The sequence below is a fragment of the Lipophrys pholis genome, assembly GCF_963383615.2.
Source record: "Lipophrys pholis genome assembly, chromosome: 13".
Taxonomy (NCBI): domain Eukaryota; kingdom Metazoa; phylum Chordata; class Actinopteri; order Blenniiformes; family Blenniidae; genus Lipophrys; species Lipophrys pholis.
Genome location: NC_137632.1, coordinates 7,935,762 through 7,961,961, shown reverse-complemented (window position 1 = coordinate 7,961,961; position 26,200 = coordinate 7,935,762). Strand labels below are relative to the sequence as shown.

Below are 26,200 nucleotides of genomic sequence, written 5' to 3'. Positions count from 1 at the left end.
GCTCACTCACTGAACCTGTTATAAACAATCCTGTTCACATGTTGCGTGTTTCAATGTGTTCCAGTGAGCATGTTGTTCTGCGTGGGATCTTCAAACTGGGCAAGAAGAGTCATGATGTGCTGCTCACTGGAACAAGGTTGACCTGGACCCCCATCGTCCCGGAGAACCCCACAGGTAATTTACCATGATGACCAGTTGCCATGGCGATCAGCAGTCCTGATGGTGTCTGGCAGACTGTATGCTGGCAAGTAATGTGAGGACAATAGTCGCTCCAGCTTAGCGTTTTAGAGGAATAGTGAAGTGATTAACTCTAAGTCAATGTGGTGCCGTGAGCTGTGTGATTTGAGTTTACATTTGTTGAAAATTGCTGTGAATATATGTTTGTTTTCTCAATTTTACAAGGTCATTTCACCGGCCAGAATGAACAATCTGGTGGATCCAGTTCCGGCCTCATTTTTGACACTCCTGGATTTTAGGGCTTAAGGGACAACTAGTTTAAACAAATCTGTATACCAGTGCGTCCATAATGTTCTATATCCCTATACATTTACTTAAGATTTTATTTAAATTTACATTAATAACATTTAATCAATTAAATACTTCTATCTTCTGTTCTCTTATGGCATGAAGAAAATCATAAACCACTGTGAACCCTCCTCATGACTTTAAGGCATAGAAATATAAATACAATGTTTTTTCCGTTATCATTATAAAGTTTTTCTGTACAAAAATTTATTTTGTCAGAATTGTGATGTTTTTCTTTAATTTAATTTTTTTTACACTTCAATGGTTAGTTGAGGTTTTCAACTGCTAATGGTGTAGTTGTATTTGTTTGTGATTGTAGTATTTTGAAGGGTTTTTTGTTGTTTTGCTTTTATGGGATGTTTGCAGATCCAATGCAGAAGGTAAGAGGAGAGAAAGTTCAGTGTTTGGTTCTTGTTAATGTATTTAGTTTCTTTTGTCAAATGAGAGAAAGGTAGTCGAAGTTATTTATTAGATACGTTTTTGTTGCTGTGATTATAATTCATTCATATTTGTATTTTCTAATATTGACTAGGTGAACTATTAAAGTAAAGTGATCTAAAAAGCGATATATGGAGAGCAGGAAAAGGACAAACAGCAGAGATCCAGTCATTGAGTGAGGGGATACTGCTACTGCAGGGATTTTTGTCGATGTGGTATGAGCTCTACTTACACATTTGTCGAGTCTCTTCCTTTTTTACCTTGACCTATTTTTACTTTTACTCTATTCTATGCAAATAAAAAGCCCATTGATCCTCCAGTTTGAAGTTTGGCGGGTCTTTTAAAAGCCACCAAGCTCTGGTTTGCTTATGTAGTGATACTATTTTGGTACCACTGTTGTTATATTGTGGTATAATTTTGTTAGCGTCCTGTTGTGTGTGAGATTTTTGGTTGAAATCCATTCAGACGGAACTGGTTGGTGGAGCAGGATGAAGGTGTAAATTCAATGAATGTGTGTGTGTAGTCTGAGCCAATCTGTTTTGCTGTATTTCATCCAAGATAATGTCATTAAGCCAGCACTGTGTGTGTGTGTGTGTGCGTGTGTGTGTGTGTGTGTGTGTGTGTGTGTGTGTGTGTGTGTGTGTGTGTGTGTGTGTGTGTGTGTGTGTGTGTGTGTGTGTGTGTGTGTGTGTGTGTGTGTGTTGGCAGTAGTAGAGAGCAGTTGGTTTGGCCCATGGGGGGTTATTAGAGTCTCTCAGTGTGAGGAGATTAACACACGAACACACACACACACACACACACACACACACACACACACACACACACACACACACACACACACACACACACACACACACACACACACACACTCACACACTCAGCCTGCCAGCATGATGCGAGTGTGTTGATTAGACATTTCTATATAAACAAATCAGCGGCTGTTGTTTATTATTTCTGCACATGAATTCATCACATCTTTGCACATCAGTGAGGTGAAACCTGGGCCATCAGACAGTGTGTGTGTTTTGTAGCAGTATTGAAGAATTTCACATTGCTTGTACAACAAATCAAAACAGTTTTTGTACCAACAGAAAACTCTGGAACAAAGTGCGAGGTGTTTTCCAGGAGGTAAACGTATTAATATCCAGAAGAAGCTATAAAATACACCTATAAATTCTGTGTTGTGGTAAAAGAAGGTAAACCTATTGAGTTATAATAGAGTGTCGCTTTGCGAAGCTACCTAGTGAATTATTTGACGATATGGACAACATAAACTTTACAAAACACAACCTCTTGAATTCTTAGTTCCCTCACTGTTCACCACATTTTTTCAAAGCCTATTCAGACTTTTTGAAAACATCAGCTCAGATTGAGCCTGAGTTTGGAGTTCCCATCTTGCATCTTGGGTCGTTAGAATTTAATGCACACCATGAACTATCTGGCGACTTCTCGACCAGGGATAAAAAGTGATCGATTTACGATCAATTCATTGGGTCAGACTTGTTTTCAGGATCCATGTGTAACACCAAGTGAATGATAAAGCTTTGTCTATGTGTGCATAATGTTGTGGAAAAGAAATGATTCTCTTCAATCATTAACATTGTGGAGAGTTTCCCCCCTTGTCGGTCCAGTTATAAACCGCAGACCTCCTTTAAGGTTACGGTCGCAGTGAGAGCGGGTTCAGAGGACATTCATGACAGCGCAATGTCCTTTGAGGTGATGGAAACACGACTCTGTGTGTGTGCAAGATATGATCCATAACATCCCACAGTGACCACATGGCCTGGTCGCCATGAGACTGGACTGACGCTGAGTGTATGGGCTTGTACACAAAAACGGTAATAAGGTTTACAGGAGCACCGTGTATGCTTCATGTATAATATTCTCAATGTCGTTTTACGTAAAATTCTTACGGATTGATGCTTCTTTCTTTGTTCTTCCAAACTGCGTGCTTGTGGAAAAATAAATACAACGTATTCACCTTTAAATGAGCAAGCTCTGCATACTGACCGTTTTTAAAATGAAAGTCAATGCAAGAATGTTGGAATGTTAAAAACATTCATAGAACAAACAGTGTGCACAAACGCATTGTATTGTGTGTATGTTGGGTGTATGTTGGCACAGTAGGTTGTGAGGGCATGAAGGGACACTCTTCTCCATCTGGAGCAAACCTGTTTGTGTGTGTGTGCGAACCCACGTTTGTGTGTAACTCCGTAGGCCCTGTCAGCTCAGATCAGAGTCAGTTTTATTGAGGTGGATGGAAAATCTGTCTCCTTTTGTGGGCTTCTTTTTTTATATCCATACATGTTTTTGGGACAAAAAAAAGCGAAAAGTGGACTTTTTTGGGGGGCAAATTCATGAGCTATAATAATCTCAAAGAACCTACTTACAACCAGAAATATTTAATTTGAGGGATTATTTAATAGTGCTCTGCCACATGGAAATACAAGCTTAAACGTGCCCAAAATGCACTGAGGTCAATTTGTAATCTGATTGTGCAGCGTTATGTCAAGAGAGGAGGATCGAGACCAAATGGAAGTGTAAACATGATCCCATTGCCACTTCACATACTGAATCTAACATCTTATACAAAACAAGGGAGACTGTGGTGAGAGCAGTACAGTAAAGTATAATAGTCATTTTATTTTCAATGAGATTGGCCATTGGACACACATATTACTGTCAAATATGATTATTGAAAAGATTACCATCATCATATAGTGGACACAGTTTACTTCCATCTGCAAATTTACTTAAAGTTTATTTTATAGATGCCCGCGCTATCTTATTGATTAGTTGATTTAATTGCACAGTAAAATTTAATCAAATCATTTTTCAATAACCTTGTTTCCAGCAGCTCTTTCTGTAGTCAAACATACTAAATCTCCAAGATTGTTTTCCTAAAACATGAGCAAGCAATTAAAATGAAGCTTGAACGTGATATTCATTCTAAAATAGCGAGCATGTGAAAATATAGTTTGTTGAAGTGTTAAATTTTAGTCCGTACTTGTAGAAAGTCTGTCTTATTTCCCACAGTGGAACTTACTTTCTATTTTAGCACATAGTAAATGTGAAAAACAGCCTACAAGTCTGTTATACATTTGTTGTGAATGATGTAAGCTGTATTCTCAATATTCAAGGTAAACCATCATTGGGTTTCCAATTGAAGTAAGAAATGTCATTTCTGCCCCAAAGAAATCCAACTATTAAAGCAGTTCCTATGTACATCTAATCATTAAAACAACTGAAGGCCGCATGCACACACACATTTTTTTGACTTGCAGTTGAACTTGTTGAACTTTTAGCTTCTCTGTCGCTGCAACTTGTTCACGATGAATAAACAAACATTTGCATGAATGAAGCAACGACAATGAAACACACACTGTGACCTCGACATATGGATGCTGGCCTCATCGTGGGAAGAGGGGTGGGTGTTTGGGGGTGTTTGGTATTTGATAACAGCAGGAGGGTATTTTATAGAGAGGAGGGGATTAATCAGCTATTATCGCTTAAAACTATTTGCTGGTGGATCTCCTCGCTCAGAGCTGTTTACTCTGTACGGCGGGCTGTTACAGGAGCTGGCTTGTTTGCTCCTGACCTGCATGTTTTTTTGTTTTTGTTTTTTTTACCAGCATTATTATTGATTACTGACAGCTGCAAGTCTTGGGAGAGCAGCAGGTTTCTATCTTGTGAAGGACAAAATGAGTGAATGTATGTTGCATGGATGTCAAATCCAAGCAACTTCCTCCAGCAATAACTGTATTTGTTACCAATCAGTTACCGCTTCATCATGACAAAAAAAACCGACTATAAAAAAAGCACAACATCCTTAACTGAAATTAATCATAAACTCTTCTCAGAGTCCATTTTTCAGAGGTACCCAAAACAAGCTGATTAAGGTCATGGGTCAAGAAGCTATAATGTATAATTAAATATGCTGTTTAGTATATGTAGTTGATACCAATTACACATAAATTAGGTCACACTTTTGTTTGTTGACAATACAAGTTCTGTTTCAGATCGCATACAGTGTTCACACGGTACAGCACACCGTGTGTCACAGAATGTTAAAAACATCCAAATCTGGATGGATCAGTAAAAATTAAATCACCATTAAAGTGGAGTTTATCTATTCATGTGCAGATGTTCCTCCACCTGCCGATGGCATGATGTGTCTGCTTGTGAAACTACTTTGAGCTTCAGATTAATAGCCATGTTTTAAATCAAGTACACAAGTTTAATAAACGTGTGGAGTTGTAAGTGATGTGCTTTTAGGAATTAGAGGTTTATTTAAATTGTAGTACTTGAATCTGCCAGCAGGATAACCTGTAAACAGAATCGCTCTGCTCAGCATAGGCTCAGTTACTAACATGATATAAAAACTGTGTGTGTGTGTGTGTGTGTGTGTGTGTGTGTGTGTGTGTGTGTGTGTGTGTGTGTGTGTGTGTGTGTGTGTGTGTGTGTGTGTGTGTGTGTGTGTGTGTTATATAACTGTGAGTGTACTGTCTGAGCTCTGCTTATATTAACACTAGAGGATTGAGTGATTAATCACACGTGGGCTAATCAGATTTTAGTTTTCCTTTGTGATCAGGCTGATTGATTGACAGGTGTAAGAGTATCTTCTGCTCATCAGTGGATTAGTAATGAACAGTGTACTTTATATTATATAACCAGCAGCATAATGCTAAATTCACATCTATCTACCTGATAATGAATGTATGAGCATATATGAGCATAATTCCATTATGTTTGTTACAAAACTCTCAATACTACTATGTTACTACTGTACGTCATAAAATTGCCATTGGATTTGTCATCTAACCATTTAGTTGATTTTACTTAAAGACATTGCTCCAGAATAAATGTAAAATATGTCAAATACAAATTTTTTCAGTTATCTTTTTCATGGATTTTTATTGTCATACATTCCATGTTTTTACATCTCCTGGTACAAAATTCTGTCCTCGATGTACGGCCAACGCCCCAAAAAATACATAGTACAGAATGAAATAGAAGAAAAATGTAGAACAGAATATAAAAGTGATCTAAAATAGGCACAATGTAAGATAGGCACAATAGAAACAATATATACAGTGTTTACATAGTAAACAGATGGCAAATAAATAAATAAATAAATAAATAGGCGTGTGACAGGTTAGTGAGGGCAGCCGAGCTGCAGGGCACCACCAGAATGTTCCTCAGTCTGGTGGTCCTGGTGGAGGGGGGCAAAGAGTGAGCGTGCAGGGTGGGTATAGTCCTTAGAGAGATCATTTGGGGACATGTCCTTGGGTGTGAAATGTTGAATCATCTTCATTAAGCTCTGTCTCTTATCGAGGTGTCGTGTGCTCACTCTGCTTCTCGCTCTCTATCTCCCTCCCTCTTTCTGCAGGTGAAATATCTGCGGTGCAGCCAGGAATGCTGCTGCTTCAGGACGTGTATGCGGTGAAGGTGAAGCGGCGGCGGTCCGTGGGCCAGCAGTCGGGGGGGCCCGTGCTCGGCGTGGCTCTCTTCCACTGCAGGAGGAGGGGGAGGTGGCTGGAGGAGGAAACGCTGCACCTCCACAACGCCTCAGCAGAACACACACACACCTGGTACAACAAACTGAAGGAGGTGCTCACAGGTAAATCACAGATTACGGTGCATGTTTCTGAGCTTTTGCTTTTCAAAGGGGTGAATCATTTTCACTGACTGTTGAAAACTTGAGCACATCATACGTCCATCCGACCATTTTTCTACACCGACTTCATTCAAGATAAGGTTACATGGTGCAAAAGCACAGTACAAAATGGACAGTTAACCTTGAGGACCTCTTCATCATTGGAGTAGCATTTCACCACAAAAACTATGAAAGAAAGATTTATGTAAGTGCCGACACCCTTGGAAATTAAGAATAACGCATTGATAGTTTGACAACACTAAATAAAGTGTCACTCTTTCAAAATAATGAAACGTGAACTGATTAGTATTGTAAATGTGCTTTCAGCAAATACAGGTTATCATTTTTATGGAACATGAGGATAATTTAGGACATTTAAACAAATACAATTTCAAACTTAAGTCTTGAATTTGATCGGGTTTGCTTTTTTTGTAAATTTGGATGAACGTTAAACTAGGGCTATGCCGTTGCTAATCCCCCTTAGCCTCACATGAAGTTACTCACTGCGATAGAAAGATGGCAGTAAGATGACAGTTACATAAGAGATGAAACACTGGAAACATGAGTCAGTGCTTCTGTGAGCATCACTCTATAAGATGATTATACAACCACACTGCTGAGTAACACTCTATTAGCTGGTGCCCCGTGATCAACCGGATGAATGGACGAATGACTGTATGAAGACTATGTACAGTTACAACAGCAAGATTAAATTCTACTAGTATGGAGTGAATGAATAATGCGATGTAAGCGCTCTGAGTCTCCAAGAATGAAGTCCTATATAAGACTCATACATTATTATTATTATTACTAATAGAATAGCTGTCGCAACACAAATGTGAAACGGTCTACGTTTGTTAGAGAAGTCAAAGTAAGTGACATCAGTGTGTCACTCATGTTGGTGTCACCGAGGTTTCAGCAGTGTTTTAAAGAGTGCAGGAGGGCGTCTGGGCCTGTCATGTCACGTTGTGCAGTTTGAACATTTCAGATGAAAGATGGGTAATCTTGACAGCTGCCTTACTGCAGAATGTTCTCACTGAGTGCATATTAGGGTTGATTGGTGTCTCTAAAGTTCCTGTAGTTGTGAATGTGAATGTTTGTTTTCTATCATGGACCAGACCCTTGTCCAGGGTGAATCCAGCCTTTCCCCATCATCAAGTGGGATTATTTCCCCTACGACCCGGGGTTAGATGAAGCAGTGCATCAGATGGATGCATGGATGTTGAGAGATGTCCTGAAAAGGCTCAGCCCTTATTTAAAAAAAGATAATGTGTCACAGTTCTTCACACTGTGGCTTGTGTGGAGTCAGGGGTCATCACTGAGCTGATTCGGTTTCCTTTTGAGGACATGTCCTTGTGCTCTACCTATCTTAGCACTGGTAAACATTTTAAGAAATATTGACCCCACAATACATTGTTGATTCATACTCTATTTTCCAGGATGTAATAATATTGACTTATTAATATTGACTTAAATTTCTTTTTCAACCCATTCCATAGAGATGATCAATGGGCACTGCAGCCCTACACAGGAAGTGGACACAACATTTGTCTTTGTGTATTGTGTTCCAACAGATGCCTTTTATTTACATGATGATGCGTTAGCGAGGTGGTGAAATGCCGCCCTCCATCAGCCTGTTCATCACTTAGTTTAATGAGGTGAGTCACAGCTACGTCAGACTGGAGCTCTAATCTGCTAATCCACAGGAACAAACGCGCACGCACGCACGCACGCACACACACACACACACACACACACACACACACACACACACACACACACACACACACACACACACACACACACACACACACACACACACACACTCATTCAGAATTACTCAATAACGTCCTGTCAGCAGTTGAATCATGTCGTCTGCAAGACAGATTAGCCAAGACTTTGTCTACGTGAGTGTGTACATATGGGCCCAGTTCCTTTTTAGCTCATGAAGAAATATGCTGCAAAGACTTAACATTTTAGACAATATGGCTGACAGCTAAAAAGTGGTAAAGATCTGACAGCTAAAAATAAAAATGTTGCTGTCTTAACAGTCTTCACTCTTGAGGGCTCAGCTGAGGGGATTCCCCCGATTTGATTCTGGAGCGACGACCAGCATTTGTTGCAGTACAACCTAAAGGTGATAAATATCAGTGAGGTGTGAACTCTAATTAGTTGAAAAGAAAAAGATGCATAGACTAAACAATACTTTATTGTTTTGATGTCGCATTTGTCAATATTTCCAGTCGTGTTTATTGCTAAACACTGCTGTGAGGTTTATCACTGTCCACCTTCTAACCCGTTTATCAACGTTGGATAATGTGGTGCAGAAGCTGCACCCAGTTAACAGGGGGCGAAGGCAGAGTGAACCCTGGAAACAATCCAGCCTATTACAGAGAATAAAACTCATAAAACATTTGTGTTGGGTCCACGAGCAATTTGGATGCATCAATGAACCTTAAATATATTTTTGAGACTGTGTATTGAAACCCAAGAACCTCGTGGATACTCACAGGGACACACACAGGAATAACATCCCAGCTTCACCCAGCTGTACAAGTTTTTCACCCTACATTTTCGATGAGCATCTCTCAGATTATTGTTTTGGGGAATATATTGTTTTAATTTGACTGAAATGGCTGGCTTCAGTTGCTTTCAGCAGCAGCAAACAGCCCCTATGTGAAAGGAAACTAATGAACCTCTATCAACCTGAGATCAAGTGTTTAAAACCTGAAGAGACATTTTATGAAAAATTAAAATATTGGAATTAATTCTTTATGTGGACACAAGGAATGTTATTGTGAGGTGTAAACAGGCAAAATGTGCTATTAAACTAGTGCAGCATGCAGTGCATCCAGAAGCTTTGCAGACTATTTGTATTATCAACCAGATTTCACCACATTTAAAATATTTGCAGTGTAAAATAAACAGAGAAAAAATACAGACGGCGTCTTGAGCAGAAGCTACATCCTGTCAGGACCTGTTTAATAAAGTTCTGTAAGTTACTGTGGACTGACGTTCTCAGACGTTGGTTTCCCAGGTGCAGTGTGACGGGGCGGTGCCTGCCTGACAGTTAACACACAATAGAAATGTAGGAGAGCTGTATGTATGGATTTAACTCACAAACACGCTTTACATTACAGCTCCTGTCTGTTCATCCAGTCCACGGACTCCAACAGAGACATTACAAGCCCCCAATGAATGAGCAGGTCAGAGGTCACCCATACTCTACCATCGCTCCGTCACCATGGCATTGGTCTGACATGTTATCGCTGGTCACCTGTCCGTCCGTCCGTCTGTCTGTCCATCAAACCCGATTACCCATGAGGCCCTGCAGCAAAGTCACAACTTCTTCAAGTGATTGTCTTTTGCTTCACAGCCGCGTACGTGAATGGTTTGCAGGTCGTGTGTCAGCTCGAGTGGTCACACTGCACATCAATCTGCGACGGCTTTTGTGACTTTACGCAGCGCGATGGTGAAGAAGCCTGTGTATGTGTGTGAGTGTGTGTGAGTATGAAAGGTAAACAGTCGGTCGCCCTGCTGCTGTGGGGACATTAAGCCTATTTTCCAGCCAGAGGTCAGTGTGAAAAGCTCATTGTTGTGTGAACCGAGGCGTCAAGGAGCAGGCAGTCCCGCCACGGCCGCCACCGCCACCACCACTTCTTAACCTCCAGGTCCGAACATTCAGCTGCACAATGGCGAGCAGAGACGCAGACACTTCCTGATTGCGGGGAGTTTATTCTGTTTCTTTTGCTGTGTGAAGCAGCTGCAGAGTGCTGTGCAGAAAGTGAATGGCAGTCGGGGTGACAAAAGGGGAGCGTTGACGCTGTATAGAATCTTTTCCCATGCACACTGTCAGACGGCGGGAGAGACTGACTGCAGTGGTTAAAAAGAAAAACAGACTGACAGGCCGATGCTTGATTTGAGACTCTTTGCATGATTGAACTGGGCTGGCCTCAGCCACCAGGTGCCGTCGCCACTGCTCCCTCAGCAAGTGACAATGTTTGTTAATGTAATGGCCAGAATATTAGAAGCACCACAATACAACGCTGTCCAGCTCAACACCTCACAAATAACCTTATAGCTGAATTTAACCTTTTCTATCTCAATATCAAGCAAAACTGTTGCACTGAATCACCTTGGATCTGGGGTGTGAAAAACATTTTACTCTGGACGTCACATTCAGCCCAATTTGATCTTGAGTGGCCAAGAAGCATATTAACTTTGTGAATACAATTTAAGATATAGTGTAATGTTAACATGAACCAAGATAAACACACCAGACAGAATTATAATCTGAACAGATAATCTGATAAATTGGGGTGGTTTCAACAATGAATTACTGGGAATTTTTCATGCAAGGTTATTAATTCTCATAATATTATAGCCTTATTTGCAAATGTCAAACAGCAAGATGTGGATTCCCTCTTGCTTGTGTCTTCTGTTAGAAATACATAAATAAACTAGTGGAAGTTAACAATGTGAGAGGATGGTGCCTCTGTCTTTCTTTTATCCTGCTTTATCTGGCTCAGTGCTGTAGTACGTTGAAGTCAATTCCAGTGGACTGTGGGTGAAGGCAGTGTGCACCTCGCAGCAACTTAGAGTCACCAGTTAACCCCACACACACAGAGAACATGCAAGCTCCACAGAAAGCCTCGCTCTGGACGTAAACCAAGGATATTTTCACTGCGAGGCTGCGGCGTGGTCCGTAAGCTGCTTTATGGCCCCGAGTGTGCTTGTCCGTCTCCGTGTTACATATTAACTGATGCGTCTGTAAAGTCAGTCAGCGTATCCATAGTGACAATGATGAGAGAGGCCCGCCTGCCTTGGTCTCTCCGCTTCATATTCAGGATCGAGATTTTATTAGTTTGCCAGGAAACAAAATATACCGTGCAGAAGCAGATCCGTCCAATTAATTCGCAGGACACTGGCTATATTTTTTAACACAGCTCAAACAGCCCCGAACAGATAAAATAAAGCTGTCTGTGTATTTGATGCCAGTGTCAGCCTGTCTGTTTACCAAAGATTTACTGCAGAGTTTAAAGAGCTGCAAATATCCAGTTTGCTTCCTTGCTTGTTCACACATACACTCACTGGTGATAACCAGCTGCTCAAGGGAACGGCAGTGCGGTCACTCAAGAACATGGGAATTGAACTTCTTACATGTGATCTCTGTACAAACCACAGGTACAACTGGTCTTTCTAAAAGGATACGTCAAGTATCTTTATCTACTTCTACTACCTGAGAATAATTTTGTGTGTCTAGTTGTTTGTTTGTTTGTTTTTTCAAAGTATTTGAACTAATATCAGCTTTCCTCTCCGCAATGTGACTGAACTCCTCCTGAGCTCAACTGCCTCTTTCTGTGACATCCTTCGTAACCCAAAAGTCAAAATCAAAAGCACTGGTTCCGCTGTGTATTTCCTGTAGCCAGGCTTTTGTGCAAATCCTCCAACCTGCGTCTGCGAAGATGGCAGAGGTCATGAAGGTCATCCGCAATAATCTAAGTGAGGGCAAAAAACTGAAGAAGTTACAAAAATGTGGAAATAAATGCAGATCTTGTATGGACTGTGTGTGCACAAACAAGGAACATGGACGGTAAAGATTATTTTCATTATTGATGTATTGTTTGGTCAAGAGACTGTGTATCCTTAAATTACTTTCTTTGTCTTACCTGCTTATAAAAAAATATTATTACAGTAATATAAAACAGCAGTCTTTTCTAATTAAGAGTCAGAATATTAAGTTTTTTTTTTGTTTGATCCACTGATGAACTAACTTCATGGTGAGCTCTTGGTTGTGTTTTCAAACATCAGTAAACTGAGAATCATTTAATAGGTTTATTTTCCTCTTGCCTTCCTCAGACTGTATATATGAACTCTATTTTTGTCATCAACACTCAGCAGCTTAGTCGTAAACCTCCTTCAGAAACTCAACACTCTTCCTTCACAACACCGGGATTGTTTACCATGGCAACGCTTCAGCAGCTCCATAGCAACCCACCGTCGGCCAAGGGTCGGGGATGATCTGATGGATACCTGACCGCTTCACATCCACATTCTGTCTGCGTTTCTTTTCTAAACAAGAACTATCAACAAATTGAATTACCTCATCTCCTCTGACACAGAGCACATCACACAGAGAACTGGGGAAAGGTTCTTTTAAGATGGAATTGGAGAAATTTCAATTGCTAATATAACAGTATTTTCAAGAAATTTAATCAGCAGCCCATCAACGAGAAGCACCAAGTGGAAACTTTTAAACACAGATTGAAATGAGTGGAAAATAAAAACATAAAATAAAAACGGAAGTAAAAACCATAGTGTCTTAATCGACACGCACCTGCATATACGTACACCTGGTTCAGAGCTACAATGAGCAGCCACACCTGTAGGGGGCAGTGTAACGAGAAGCATGAAGCCATGATAGCCAATCACAATCCTGGAAAAAACACAACTCACAAATTGTGACTTATATCTCCTCCCACGCTCCTTTAAATGCAAACAGAGACAAGGAGTTTTTCTAAGCTCTATTGTCGCCGGAGTTTTCAGAAATTGAATTGCTGCACTTTTTGTTTTTTGTCTCGAATGATGTGCTTCGAGCGGCCGTCTCAAAACCAGGTTTGATTCCCATCTCCACCTGTCCACATGCTGAAGTGTCCTTGAGCAAGACACTGAACCTCAAGCTGCTCCCACTGGAGTGAGAGCGCCTTGCATGGCCACATCCTTCATTGGTGTGTGAATGTGTGTGCGAATGGGTGAATGCGATTAATGTTGTAAGGCACTTTGGTGCTGCTCACGCAGTTGAAATGCAAAGTGAAGTCCATTTACCATTTTACCATCTTAAACTCCCAGTGCAGAAAACATAACCGAGTGCAATTCCAGTTAAGTTCCTCCGTGTGCACTGGCTGTGACCGACTCGGATACTTCACCCTGTGAGACCATGACCCCCACAGCTTCTCGCATCTTCCTCATGAAACTCAGCAGGGTTTCAGGTTCGACTTTGGTTTGTTGTCATCAGGTGCTGCCGCTGTGCAGTTGTGTTGGTTCGACCTGATTTTTTTATTTATTTTGTTTAGGGGGGGAGGGGGGGGAGGGGACCAGCAGGGTGGGCTGGTAATGGTGAGGTCCAGCAGAGCACAGAGTGGTGGAGGTGTCGGGTGGCTCCTCGCAGGAGCTCCCGGAGAAACCTGGTCAGAGCCGTGGGGTGGAGCGGTGGCAGGAGGTGTACTGTGTGTATGTGTGTGGGGTCATTAACGGGGCGAGGTCACGGCCTTTTGGGAGCAGATTATAGTAATGAGCTGGATAATGGAGCTGGTGTGTGTGTATTGATCTGAGCTGGTCTGTGGGGAATCATAATGCGGTCTCTAAATCTGCCTAATGATGAGCTGTACAGGGGTCCGTGTGTGTGTGTGTGTGTGTGTGTGTGTGTGTGTACACATAGCTGGAAGTCGATAAGAAACGCACACACACACATATATATGTATATATATATATATATATATATATACACACAGAGATGTAAACAATGTTGTGAATATGTTGCATCAGAATCAAACGGCCCCCTGCAGATGTTAAAACAGTGTACAGGTGTCTCTCGCTGGTTTCTGATCTGAACTCAGTCACATGATGGACTTTTAACTCTCGCTCTGTGTGTTGAGCTGCTTGATGTCAGCAGCGATAACAAAGTGTAACGTGATCAGATCAGTAAAGGTCAATGACTTATTTGAGAGACAGTCTCATCTGTAGAGCTGCAATAACGATTGTTTTCATTATTAATCAATGAGCTGATTAGTGTTTCAGTTAATCCATTAAGCCCTTAACATTCATATGAGAATTTGTAATATTAATGAAAACAGTGCTGCTGATTGTAATTCAACTGATTTCCACCATTATTGATGACAAGAAATATAACAGTTATTCTACAGAGTGCACTCACATGATGAAGGCTTTATGTCCTCCAGGACTTTCCAGTACAGATGGATGCTCTTCACAGTATAGGAGCAGAGCCTTGACTTTACACGACTTGAAGTCTTCAGCGGTTAATAGCTCAAAATTAAATAATATTTAATGGTTCAAATCAAGTCAGAAACTCAAAACATATTTGCTGTTTCAGTAAGCAAAGAAAACAGAGACATTTACTTTGACATTTGACATTTGCTTTTAAATTAAGGTGAGTTATGCACCAAAACTGTAAAAATGAAAACTCATTTTAAATATAACAATTGTAGCCTTAATGACATTTTGATAAACACTGTGTCAGTATTCAGAAGCTGTGTATAAATTATGATGTTTTGTTTGTTTCTTTGTTTCTTTCCTCGTGTTTCCTCGCTACATTTGTGTGACATTTATTTGTACTCTTTGTGTTTGCTATTTTTCTTTTGTGCAAAAGAGTGATGGACCAACTAGACCGACATCAGCACGCGACCATGTTCTTCACTCAAACTTTTAATAACTGGGCTAGAGGTTGATAACCTTTCATGGAGGCGCTCACTTTGTGTGTGTGTGTGTGTGTGTGTGTGTGTGTGTGTGTGTGTGTGTGTGTGTGTGTGTGTGTGTGTGTGTGTGTGTGTGTGTGTGTGTGTGTGTGTGTGTGTGTGTGTGTGTGTGTGTGTGTGTGTGTGTGTGTGTGTGTGTGTGCAGCGTTCAGGAATCGTCCCAAGTACGTGAAGGTGCTCATCAACCCCAGCAGCCACAAGAAGGAGGCCGTGCACATCTACAGAGAGCACGTGGCACCGCTCTTTAAGATGGCCGACGTCCGCACGGACATCACCGGTTCGTCCGCCTGACTTCTTACTTATTTGCCGACTACAAATACACAGAATCATTAACCTATTTATTTTCAATGTATTTGTTTGTCCTGATAAAAGTACACGTCAGAAGCTTTTAACACTGAGATCTTTATTGACATCAGAGATGAGGTTATAAAATCTGTGTGTGTGTGTGTGTGTGTGTGTGTGTGTGTGTGTGTGTGTGTGTGTGTGTGTGTGTGTGTGTGTGTGTGTGTGTGTGTGTGTGTGTGTGTGTGTGTGTGTGTGTGTGTGTGAGGAGGTCCAAAGGTCAGAGTTAATAGCAGTTTCTGGTCGCTAGGTAACCTGATACAGGGGGCGGAGCTTAGCCCATCTGTTGTGACAGAGGGAAACAACCTTCTCTCCTCTCCTCTCCTCTCCTCTCCTCTCCTCTCCTCTCCTCTCCTCTCCTTCCTTGTGTCATGTCATTCCTTCTTCTCTCTTTTCCATCTCATCTTTATTTTCCTTTATTTTTTTTCCTGGTTTCTCCATCTTTCCTCTTCTCTTGTCCTCTCCTCCTCTGTCCTCTCCTTATTGCTTCATTTTTCCTTCCCCTTCTCCCCTCCTCTCTTCTTTCTTTCCTCCCCCCGCCTCCTTTATCCTGGCTTCTCCTCCTCTCCTCTCCTCCTCTCAGCAGATGGTGTGATATCCGTTGTCCCACTTTTTTTCTGGCAGCCATCGAACACACACTCGTGTACATCTGACCACACACATGCATGAACACTTTATCTCTGTCCATCTCAATGTCTCTCCATCTGCTTACTTCTCTTTTTGCCCCCATCTCTCGCTCTCTCTCCCTCTTTCTCTCTCTCTCCCTCTCTTCACCTGTCTGTGTCTCCAGTAACAGAGAGGAAGGGTCACGCTCTCTCAGTGATGAAGGAATGCAAACTGGAAGAATATGATGGGTCAGTTGTTGTTTCTCACTCTGTTACACGAATCGGCTCGTTTTCCCATAAAAATTTCACGTTTTAAATCGTTGCGGAAATCATAAAAATGTTCATTTGAATTTCCAGTGTTACTCCTCCAAATGATCAGGACATAATCCTCATCTTTTAAGGCCAACGCTGTATTTCGAGCTTGCGATGTGGCGTTGGCTTTGACATGCACGTTGATGTGCACCTTTAAGAGAAAGAAGGTAGTTTCTAGAAAAAAGTGTCCTAGACGATCATGCGCTTGGCTTTCAGTTACGATCAAGCTCACAGAGACTTACAGAGGAGCAGCACTAACTTTCAGTTTTAGTCGAAGAGTATCACCCGTCTGAGATTTGTTTCAAGCGGTTCTCGGCCTCATAGCAGCGACAAAATTATGCTTCTGGTTAGAATTCTTGATGGTTTACTCTAAAAAGGGGGCAAAGGAGGCAGTTTTCTTTTCCCTCATCTTCAACTTTTATTCCAACTATTGACATTGACATTGTTACGGTCCAGGATTTTATGCTTTTTTGGCATTTTGGAGTCAGGATAAGCCCGTTAAAGACAGAGCAGGTTGGATCATATGTTCCCCCCTGCAAGAAACAGTAGAGGACACTGCTCTTGATTTCATTCTCTAGGCTCTTACCTGTAGCTTAATTATACTAATGCTTATGTTTATCCATTCAGCTGTTTCCATTTTTTTACCAGGACCATTTAAAAAAATTTATTTAATCCTACTTCAAGTGACTCTTAATGGTATATAATATTTTTCACTTATATAACTTTTCAACTGTTTGAGCAGTTCCAAATCAGTAATCACATTCACACATTCACACACACACATTCACACGCCAATGGAGGCTGCTGCCATGCAAGGCACCGAGTTCATCCATTGGAATGGATTTTTGGGTTCAGTGTCTTGTTCAAGGACACTTTGACATGTGGACAGGTGAAGATGGGGAATCAAACCCACAACCTTTAAATTTTTTTATGAAAATATTACATTGTAAATTAATCAGTTATATGCTAAAATAAAGACTTTAGACTCATCATAAGGGAATAAAATGAAATATCTAGTGTGGACAAACACATTTTTACATACTTCCTTTGTGATGCCATCATTTTGTACCTGACTAAACGGAACAACTTAATGAAACGGCGGTTTACTGTCAGAGGTTGACACTAAAACACACTGACCCAGACTGATCTCACCCAACACACACGCAACTACTCTTAATGAGGAGACACACTAAGCCTCAAGTAGTGAGTGGAGGAAGCTAAAGTTCTAAATATAGAATAGAACAGAAAACTTTCTATAAAAAATCATTGCCAGCTCCGGCTACAAGACAAAAACATTGATCAGACCGTCATCACTGTGTGCGTGTGTGTGTGTGTGTGTGTGTGTGTGTGTGTGTGTGTGTGTGTGTGTGTGTGTGTGTGTGTGTGTGTGTGTGTGTGTGTGTAAGCAGCTTTTGTGCTCAGCCCTCATAAAGCTTAATGTGCTTAGAGAAGATTAGCTCAGCGTTGCTAAGCTAGCTGCTGAACCTGTGTGTGCACGCGTGCTTGTGTGTGTGTGTGTGTGTGTGTGTGTGTGTGTGTGTGTGTGTGTGTGTGTGTGTGTGTGTGTGTGTGTGTGTGTGTGTGTGTGTGTGTGTGTGTGTGTGTGTGTGTGTGTGTGTGTGTGTTGGGAGGATTTGGTTGAAACCTACATTTGCCAATTAGGCTGACTGTCACCGTGGAGACCGGAGCTCCAGGTAATCCGTACACAGGAGGAGGAGGAGAGCAAGGTGGCGGAGTTTGTTTTCCTCCCGATGACGAGAAGCAGAAACTCTGAATTTGAACCTCGTCACTTGTCTTGAATATTACAAACAACCCAAAAAGAAAAACCTGTCCCCCCCCTGCTCAAAATCTTAAGTAAATGAGCCCACATCATCCAATGTGGATAAACATTATGGTTTTAATGTTGCTCCAAAGTCTGCGGCACAAAGTTGATCAATGTGATGCATTAATTTGGTCAGTATCAACTTTAGTAAATAGAAAAGTCTTGACTCGAGCCTTAAAAGTAGAGACTGTTTCAGCCTCCCGAACTGAAACTGGGATCTTGTTCCACATATATATAATTTGCAATGTTATCTAAAATTCACACACGGAACAGAAATGTTATCAGTGGTAAAAATTTGGTGAAAATCTGTCATTTAGTTTTGACGTAATCCTTAAAAGCCTATAAAATGAAATCCGGATCCAGAATCTGGATCTGGATCACTTCCAAAATTTAGAGGAATCTTCCGTGACCTAATATCTATCGGTGGTGAAAATTTCTACAAAATCTGATATAATCTTTCTAACAGACATACAGACAAATGGCGTAATAAAACTCAATGTTTTAAATTTAGTTAGAAGGTTGTTTTCGCGTGGCAAAACGCAGGTATGATGCATTTTATTGAATTTGAGCACAATTTTGTATTTAAAAATGTCAGCGTTTTGTTGGAAAGTTGAAAGATTGAAGAACTCAAAATGGAAAAGGCAAACATTTCTGAAACTACATCTCAGTGGAAAACTATCATGTTTTATGTTTATGCATGAAAACACTGTTGAGTCTGTTTAAAAAAAGCTGTAAAGTTACTGAACTGAAGTGTTTTAATTAAAATGCAGCTATTCCATGGATTATGGACTGTTTCCCTGTTTTCATCCGTATCTAATGGTTGTTTTGTTATTTATCATCAGACTTTTGTGTGTGCGTGTGTTAGCACGCTGTAATAATAGACTCTACCTTTGCAGGTTCAAACAGCATTCGATTTAAATGAAATTAATCTGAAAGGTTGAGTAATTTTCTTAATTGATCTACTCAATGACTCCACGCTGCATTTGAGAGAGAAATGGTGAAGGTCACGCAGTCACTTTCTCTGCATTTGTGTCCGTCATGTTAAATTTAGGATCAGTGACGTGTCTTCACCTTCACAATAAAGGCTCAGAGGTTGCGATCGTTCACGTATCTCTGCCGCTGCCTGTGTGTCAGGGTGGTGTGTGTCGGTGGCGACGGTTCGGTGGCCGAGGTGTGTCACGCTCTGGTCCTCAGAGCTCAGTTGGACGCCGACTCTCCAGAGACACCGGTGAAGTCAGCCGTGCCGCTGGGCATCATTCCTGCTGGTAAGAGGGGGTCCACAGGATGAAGGAGTCCATCCATGTGGCTCAGGTGCATTGATGTTTGTCCTTTATTACAGGTTCTACCGATGTGGTGTCCTGTTCTGTTCACGGAGTCAGAGATCCAGTCACTGCAGCCCTGCACATAGTTCTAGGTAAGGTACTCCTTCTAGATCCACTAGCCAAGGTCCACACTGACTGAGATACTTTGGGTTCAAGAAGTTCTGGTAAAGTCCTGTGATCCTCAGTGTGTTACACCCGTACATATAGTATATATATAATGTTTAAACCGCCTCTAATTACCAAAGATCCTACATGAGGTCTATGTGTTCTAGATCTATAGTAGTTATAGTGTTAATCTGGGTGGCTTCTACGTGTTCTTAAACTTTTGTTGTGTCATAATAAAAGTCTACCTGCTTTGGATTTATTATCAGGACAATATCGCTCATTTTTGTAGGTTTAATGCCTAACTTTAGGTATTCTGTCCCAGATAAATCAAAACCTTAACTTCTGGTTCTGGTTCTTCAATGAGAAACGGACTTGAGACGTATGTGATGGAGGATGATCCATTTTGCTGCCCGAGCTGCAGCCAAGTCTTCCTCGTTCCTTCCTACCAGTTATAGTGGGATTTCATCTGCTCGCCATGCTGACAGGCAGCCAGTCCGGAGCTCAGGTTCTCGCTCAGATTTGTCCTGATTGGCCGGATTGGATCTGATTGGTCTGTCAGAGAACAAACAAATCCCGGACAGACGGTGTGGCTGGACCCTGGAGAGAGAGAGAGGGAGAGAGAGAGAGGGAGAGAGAGGGAGAGAGCAGACAGATGTCTAACAACAGGATCAGTTTCACTCTAAATCACAGGTTTCCTCCACTCGCTGTGGCCCCGCCCCCTTTCACCTCTGCCCACCTCCTGTCAGGTAGACCTGCAGACCAATCAGCTGGCAGCGGGACGGGCTGCTGTGTTTGAGTGACAGGCTGCAGTGAGACGGCGCTTCATTATCACTCCTCAGTGTGTGTGGGACAGATGGGCGGCCGAGCTAATGAGGCTGAGTAATGAACAATAGCAAACAGTTAAAATCCACCGGCAGAACGCCGTTCCCACGGTTACCAGGTGAGTGCAGGTGAGCCTGCAGCACCTCCCAGGCGAGCATACCCACAGTGTGCTGATACCATCTCACTGAGGTCACCTCACAGCTGATGGAGCGCCCATGCTGTTGCCATGGCTACCAATTCAAGGTCAAAGTGGTGTTTAAAGGCCGCAGCTCAGCCGAGGACCCCCACATCACGTCCTCGTGTCTTGATTTCTGTTTGAATGATTTTTCATTAGCTGGATTAAATACCTCTAATTTCCAAACGTGGTAGTTTGGTAGCATGCGACTGGTGATTTTGACTTTTATCAATTAAATGGATTTTTTGGGGGGGGGTTTCAGGGTTTTCTCATTCGTGCATCATTCATACAAACTGAGTCACTGTTTTGTCTTCTGCCTCCACAAACGCTGACCAAAATCTTTTACTTTATATTCACATTCCTAGTTGTGGTTCATTTATAGCGACCCACGTTTGTTATTTGGATTTGAGATTTTATTTATTAAGTTTCTGTTGCTATTTAACCAGATACTGATGCTACACTCCCTCTAGATTTAATCTCAAGCTAAACTTTTAAGATTGACTTGTTTTTATTGATTCATTAAAATGATCAATTGTGTTCGGACACAATGTGTTTCTTCTTTAACTATTGAAGCAGGAGAAATTGATAATATTAATATCAACTTGGCGGCTCTTTCAGTACACACATTTTTCGCTCTAAAAATATATTTTTTATCTTGCCAGTCATTTTAGAAAAGAGATTAAATAAATTTTTTCTCAGAAATTCAACGTACAATACCTTCCAATGATACCATGGAAAATGTTTAGGTTTTTTTTTAACATCTGCAAAATTGTTAAAACTAAGAATTCATATGTACATAACTATTACCGGCCTTTGCTAAGACAACCATCGTATTTCTCTCTTACAACAATACTGTACAGAAATGAATTAAATTAAAGAGCATATAGTGAGAGTAATCCATACTAAATATAAATAACATCTTAAACAATATTAAAACAAAATGGAGCAAAATCTGGATTTAGGAAGAAAACACACACACACACACACTTCTTATGTGATATTAACAAATATTACAGACAATATGTTTTCTAAACCTTTGATTCAAACGGTCTGGTCTGTGTTACGTCTTGTTTACGGTGTCGATAAATATCGGTTAGATCTGTGCTGCCGGTTTGATCTCAGTGACACACTGACCGCCTCAGCTTTAATCCTGCAACAACAACACACACACACACAAACACACGCACACGCACACACACACACACACACACACACACAAACACGCTGACAACAGGCCATATGGTGAGGAAATCAGATTCAGTCCAGAGAGACACACACACACACACACACACACACACACACACACACACACACACACACACACACACACAGGCAGGTTTCAGTAGGTTACAGCAGGTATGTGAGCAGATGGCGCTCTGACTGTGTGACAGTGTGTGTTCATCTGTCTGAAAGCTGATCGAGCATCGTACTGACGGTGGAATCAGGTTTTTTTTTTTTATTCATTTAGTCTGTGCCGCGTTAACGGACAGTTGGAAAATATAAAGTGAACAGTCGTCAGTGTCGCAGCGTTAATTAAAACAAAATACAGTGAAGAGTTTATGTCAGTGAAGGATGATACCAGATAATAGATAATAGGTTTTCCCCTCACTGTACAGTCGTATTGTACAGAAATAGGCAAAGTAAGTTTGCAATACATATGAAAAATACAAAATCCCTGTTCAGCAATATAATGACATCAAATAGAGTCAGTTTAATAGTTTTTCGGTTTAGTTTTCTCCTAAAAGGGTGACTAGTTTTAATATAGTCATGACACTGCTGGTCAAATTAACTTGACTAAGTTAAGTTGAGCATATATACAAGTTTCAGACAATGTTTTTAGAATATACAGCTTACATTTGTCCAGCTTCTTCAGATTTATGAGGTTTGCTTGGACATAATTTGTATTGTTTTAAATCCTCTCATTCACATAGTCTTTATTGTGCAACTTCAGACAAATAAACAAACCTCACAGGAGTCCATTAACACTAACAAGCTGTTTTATTGCCCATAATCAGAGTTTTTAATGTTTGTCAAACGCACAGCAACTTGGACTTCTTCCAGCCTGTTTTGTTTAAATATCTTCTTTTCTGTCTAAATTACACGCGATCAATGTGGAGTTTGAAGGTTGTGTGACGAAGTGAGTGCAGCATTGTCCTCTGCTCTGTGCCTCCAGGTCACCTGCAGCAGGTGGACATGTGCAGCTTCTCCTCACTCGGCCAGCTCGTGCGCTTCGGCTTCTCCGCCATGTTCGGCTTCGGCGGCCGGACCCTGGCCCGGGCCGAGAAGAAGAGGTGGATGTCTTCGTCACGTCGGCGGGAGTACGCTCTGGTGAAGACGCTGGCGAGACTGAGGTGACCGACACGTACGATACACGATATGTTATGTTTCCTCTAACATCCTCAGCCATCATCGGCCGGCCAGGCTCTCTGAGGGACATGAACTTTGAAGGGTGTGGCATCTTAGGAGATGATTATTTGAATTAGATTCAATGAATTTCAGGACTCATTTGTTTTCTGTGTGTGTTTCTCACAGACCAGAAGACTGCCAGCTGTCTTTTTTACCTGCAAAGAAGCCAAACAGAGATCTGTTCGCATGTCGGTGAGACAAACACAAAGACTGTGTTTTGCTCTGAGAGGAATGTGATCTTTATAGAAATATACACAAGAATCTCTTTTGTATTTCATCCATTTAACATTGTTTGAAGGTGTTTTTTGTCTAATAGTGTCTAAATAGTGTGTCTAAATAGAGTCACATTTTAAACAGGACCATCTCTTCTGTCTCTCAGAGGCCAGGACCAGGATGAGGACCAGGATCCAGACGCAGGTCAGCCTGAGACTCGTGTGTCTTTACACACTTTACATTCATATTTTGCTCATTTTGTCTATCTTCACTCCGATTGGCCCGTACAGCTGGAGAAGGTTCTTGGACCACCAATCAGGGCCTGTATCTGAGCATCAGCGTCATGTCCATCCCCTGTCTTAGTCCACATGTCCCGCGAGGCCTGGCCCCCAACACCAGGTACCCAGAGGGTGACCAGCAGGTCCTTCTTCTGAGCAGCGGACTTGAGCCCACCACGTTCTGATCCTCCACTCTTCCTGTCTGTGAACAGTTTGGCCAATGGCAGCGCGGCGCTGATCGCGGTGGGAAACACCTCCAGGTCAGAGTTCATCAAACACCTGAAGAGATACGGCAGCTCGAGTGGACAGGTGAGAGCAGAGGTCGAGTCTTTACAGGACGACACATCACCAAACCACAAATGTTCTGATCTACATGGTTATTGTCACGTTTGATGGACAGTTTGGTAAAAGAAAAGTGAATTAATCCAAATACTGCCCGTCGACATTCAGAATAATGAAGCTTAAAGTGACATGAAGCAAAACTGCACAGTGTTGATCACAAATCCAATCCTGAAACCGTTGGGACAATTCAATTATTTGGTTACCTCCTATAAATCTTCATTTAAGCACAATAGAACTTGAAAAACCAAGATGGTGGTAAAATTCTGAATGTTCTTCAGTTTTAGGAGAAATATATTTTAGGTCCGATGCTTCGAAACATCCCTGAGTCGATTGGAGCGGTTTACTACACCTGAGAGTTAACTGTGTCTGAAATGACTGAATGTTGAGCATCATGGCTTCCTGAAACAGAGATGTTTCCTTTATTTGAAGACACATTAGAATAGAGGGTGACGGAGGTGTGATGATCGACACACCTACACACTTTTCCTGGGACAGAGGATCCCGTCTGTCCAGAATGACGCTGACCTTCATGTCAACCTGTAAACCCATAAACCCGTCTACCTCTTTGTGCTCCGCTGAGGACAGAAACCTGATAAAGCGAACCGGAACGATCCTCACCCTGGATCAAGATACTGTAAATTCACTGAGCTGTCTCACTGCTGACCTCTCCACCATGAAGCTCCACCTCTCAGAAGAAAAGAAGCAGTTAGTGAGTAGATTAGCCCGGTTCAGCGCGGCCCGGTTTGGCCTGAGAGACCGCACGCTAACCCACTTACTAAATATACTGAGAGTGAGGCGTTTACTGTCCTGCACAGTAAACAGGACTGACCTACTTCCTGCAAGTCTTCCTCTTAACGCCGCAAACCCGCTCAGGCCGCTGACACGTAACCGCGATGACCCGCGTCCCACCGCGGTGCTAAAAGTCGCTTCTCTGAATCGCCATCAGGTGAAGTGTTCGTACAGCAGGGTTCACCGCCGCAGACATCCAGTCTGCACCTCAGAGGTTAAACATGTCGAACAGAGACGCCACAACTGGGAAAAACCCATCAGAGTGAAAACACAACTTAAATCACATTTTACACACACACACACACACACACACACACACACACACACACACACACACACACAGACGACTCACATCATCAATATCGCGTCATAGAAATACTGTAAACCTCAGTCACAAGAAGCCAAGTAATACAGAGACTGTTTCACCCTGTTGTATTAATTACTCTACAGTATTTAGTTAATTGTGTTTTTATTACCTTAAAAAAACCAAGAAGACTCCTAAAGAAATACATTTTTAAAATTATAGAAGTGATTTTTTTTCCCCAAATACACAGTGTTTATATTGAAGGTTTGAATATATAAGAAACATGTAAAACACACTACTTAGAAACCATATTTATTGAGGAGGATTAAATTCTGATAATAGATGTGGAATACATTGGTGGGAACAGTGTTGATTGAGTCATTTATGATTTGACTTTTAAAATGTTAATATATCATATAAAGTTTGTTATTGTTATTGCACTTTGAATACATTTGGATTGTCTAAAAAAAAACAAAGTCATCTTATCTCATCACAGTGGAGGACAAAGTAGAATTAGTAACTTCAAAATGAGTTTTTCTGACGAGACAAGTGGGACAGAGACGGTCAGTCTGTCGGTCTGCTGGTCTCTGCTGCCCCCTGTTGGAGGGTCATGGTGTTACAGAAACAGGCACGAACTGCGTCTCAAAACACACACACACACACACACACACACACACACACACACACACACACACACACACACACACACACACACACACACACACACACACACACACACACACGGGGCTTTATTTCAGAGTCTCCTGTGATGTATGATGTAGCACCTAACTTTAACTAACTTTACCCATCATGACAAAGTGTCAATCCTAACCTTAACCTATTGGTAAACCAAAGCAGGATCCTGACATTTGGGCCCCGCAAGTCTACTTTTTATGGCCCCACAGAGAAACACATATCACAAACACAAACACAAACACAAACACAAACACAAACACAAACACAAACACAAACACAAACACAAACACACACACAGATGCATAACTCCCAGTGTGTTTTCTTGCTGTGTGTCTGCAGTTCAGCTTCTCCTTCGTGGATGTGCACGAGGTCTCCGCGGTGAGGATCCGCCCCTGCTCGCAGGTCAGCTGGTCAGAGGAGGAGAGCGAGGAGGAGGGCGACTCCAAAACTGCCCCCATCATCCAGTCAGAGGGAGCCTCCTTCCCCTGGAACATCGACGGAGAGCTGGTGGAGATCGCTAACGAAGTGCTCGTGAGGTGAAGTCAGACTCTGATGA

The 26,200-nt window shown here is 41.7% G+C and overlaps 1 protein-coding gene across 1 annotated transcript in view; it reads left to right on the top strand.

The window, feature by feature from the left end:
* Positions 1 to 26,200, top strand: part of cerkl (CERK like autophagy regulator) — a 33,138-nt gene that overhangs the window by 6,093 nt on the left and 845 nt on the right. The window contains exons 2-13 of the mRNA XM_080478522.1: positions 65 to 174; positions 6,353 to 6,583; positions 15,257 to 15,388; positions 16,244 to 16,307; positions 19,327 to 19,457; positions 19,532 to 19,606; positions 22,790 to 22,967; positions 23,149 to 23,214; positions 23,402 to 23,439; positions 23,526 to 23,634; positions 23,726 to 23,822; positions 25,984 to 26,180. Coding sequence (XP_080334648.1) covers positions 65 to 174; positions 6,353 to 6,583; positions 15,257 to 15,388; positions 16,244 to 16,307; positions 19,327 to 19,457; positions 19,532 to 19,606; positions 22,790 to 22,967; positions 23,149 to 23,214; positions 23,402 to 23,439; positions 23,526 to 23,634; positions 23,726 to 23,822; positions 25,984 to 26,180 — 1,428 coding nt within the window. The remainder of the gene's footprint in view (positions 1 to 64; positions 175 to 6,352; positions 6,584 to 15,256; positions 15,389 to 16,243; positions 16,308 to 19,326; positions 19,458 to 19,531; positions 19,607 to 22,789; positions 22,968 to 23,148; positions 23,215 to 23,401; positions 23,440 to 23,525; positions 23,635 to 23,725; positions 23,823 to 25,983; positions 26,181 to 26,200) is intronic.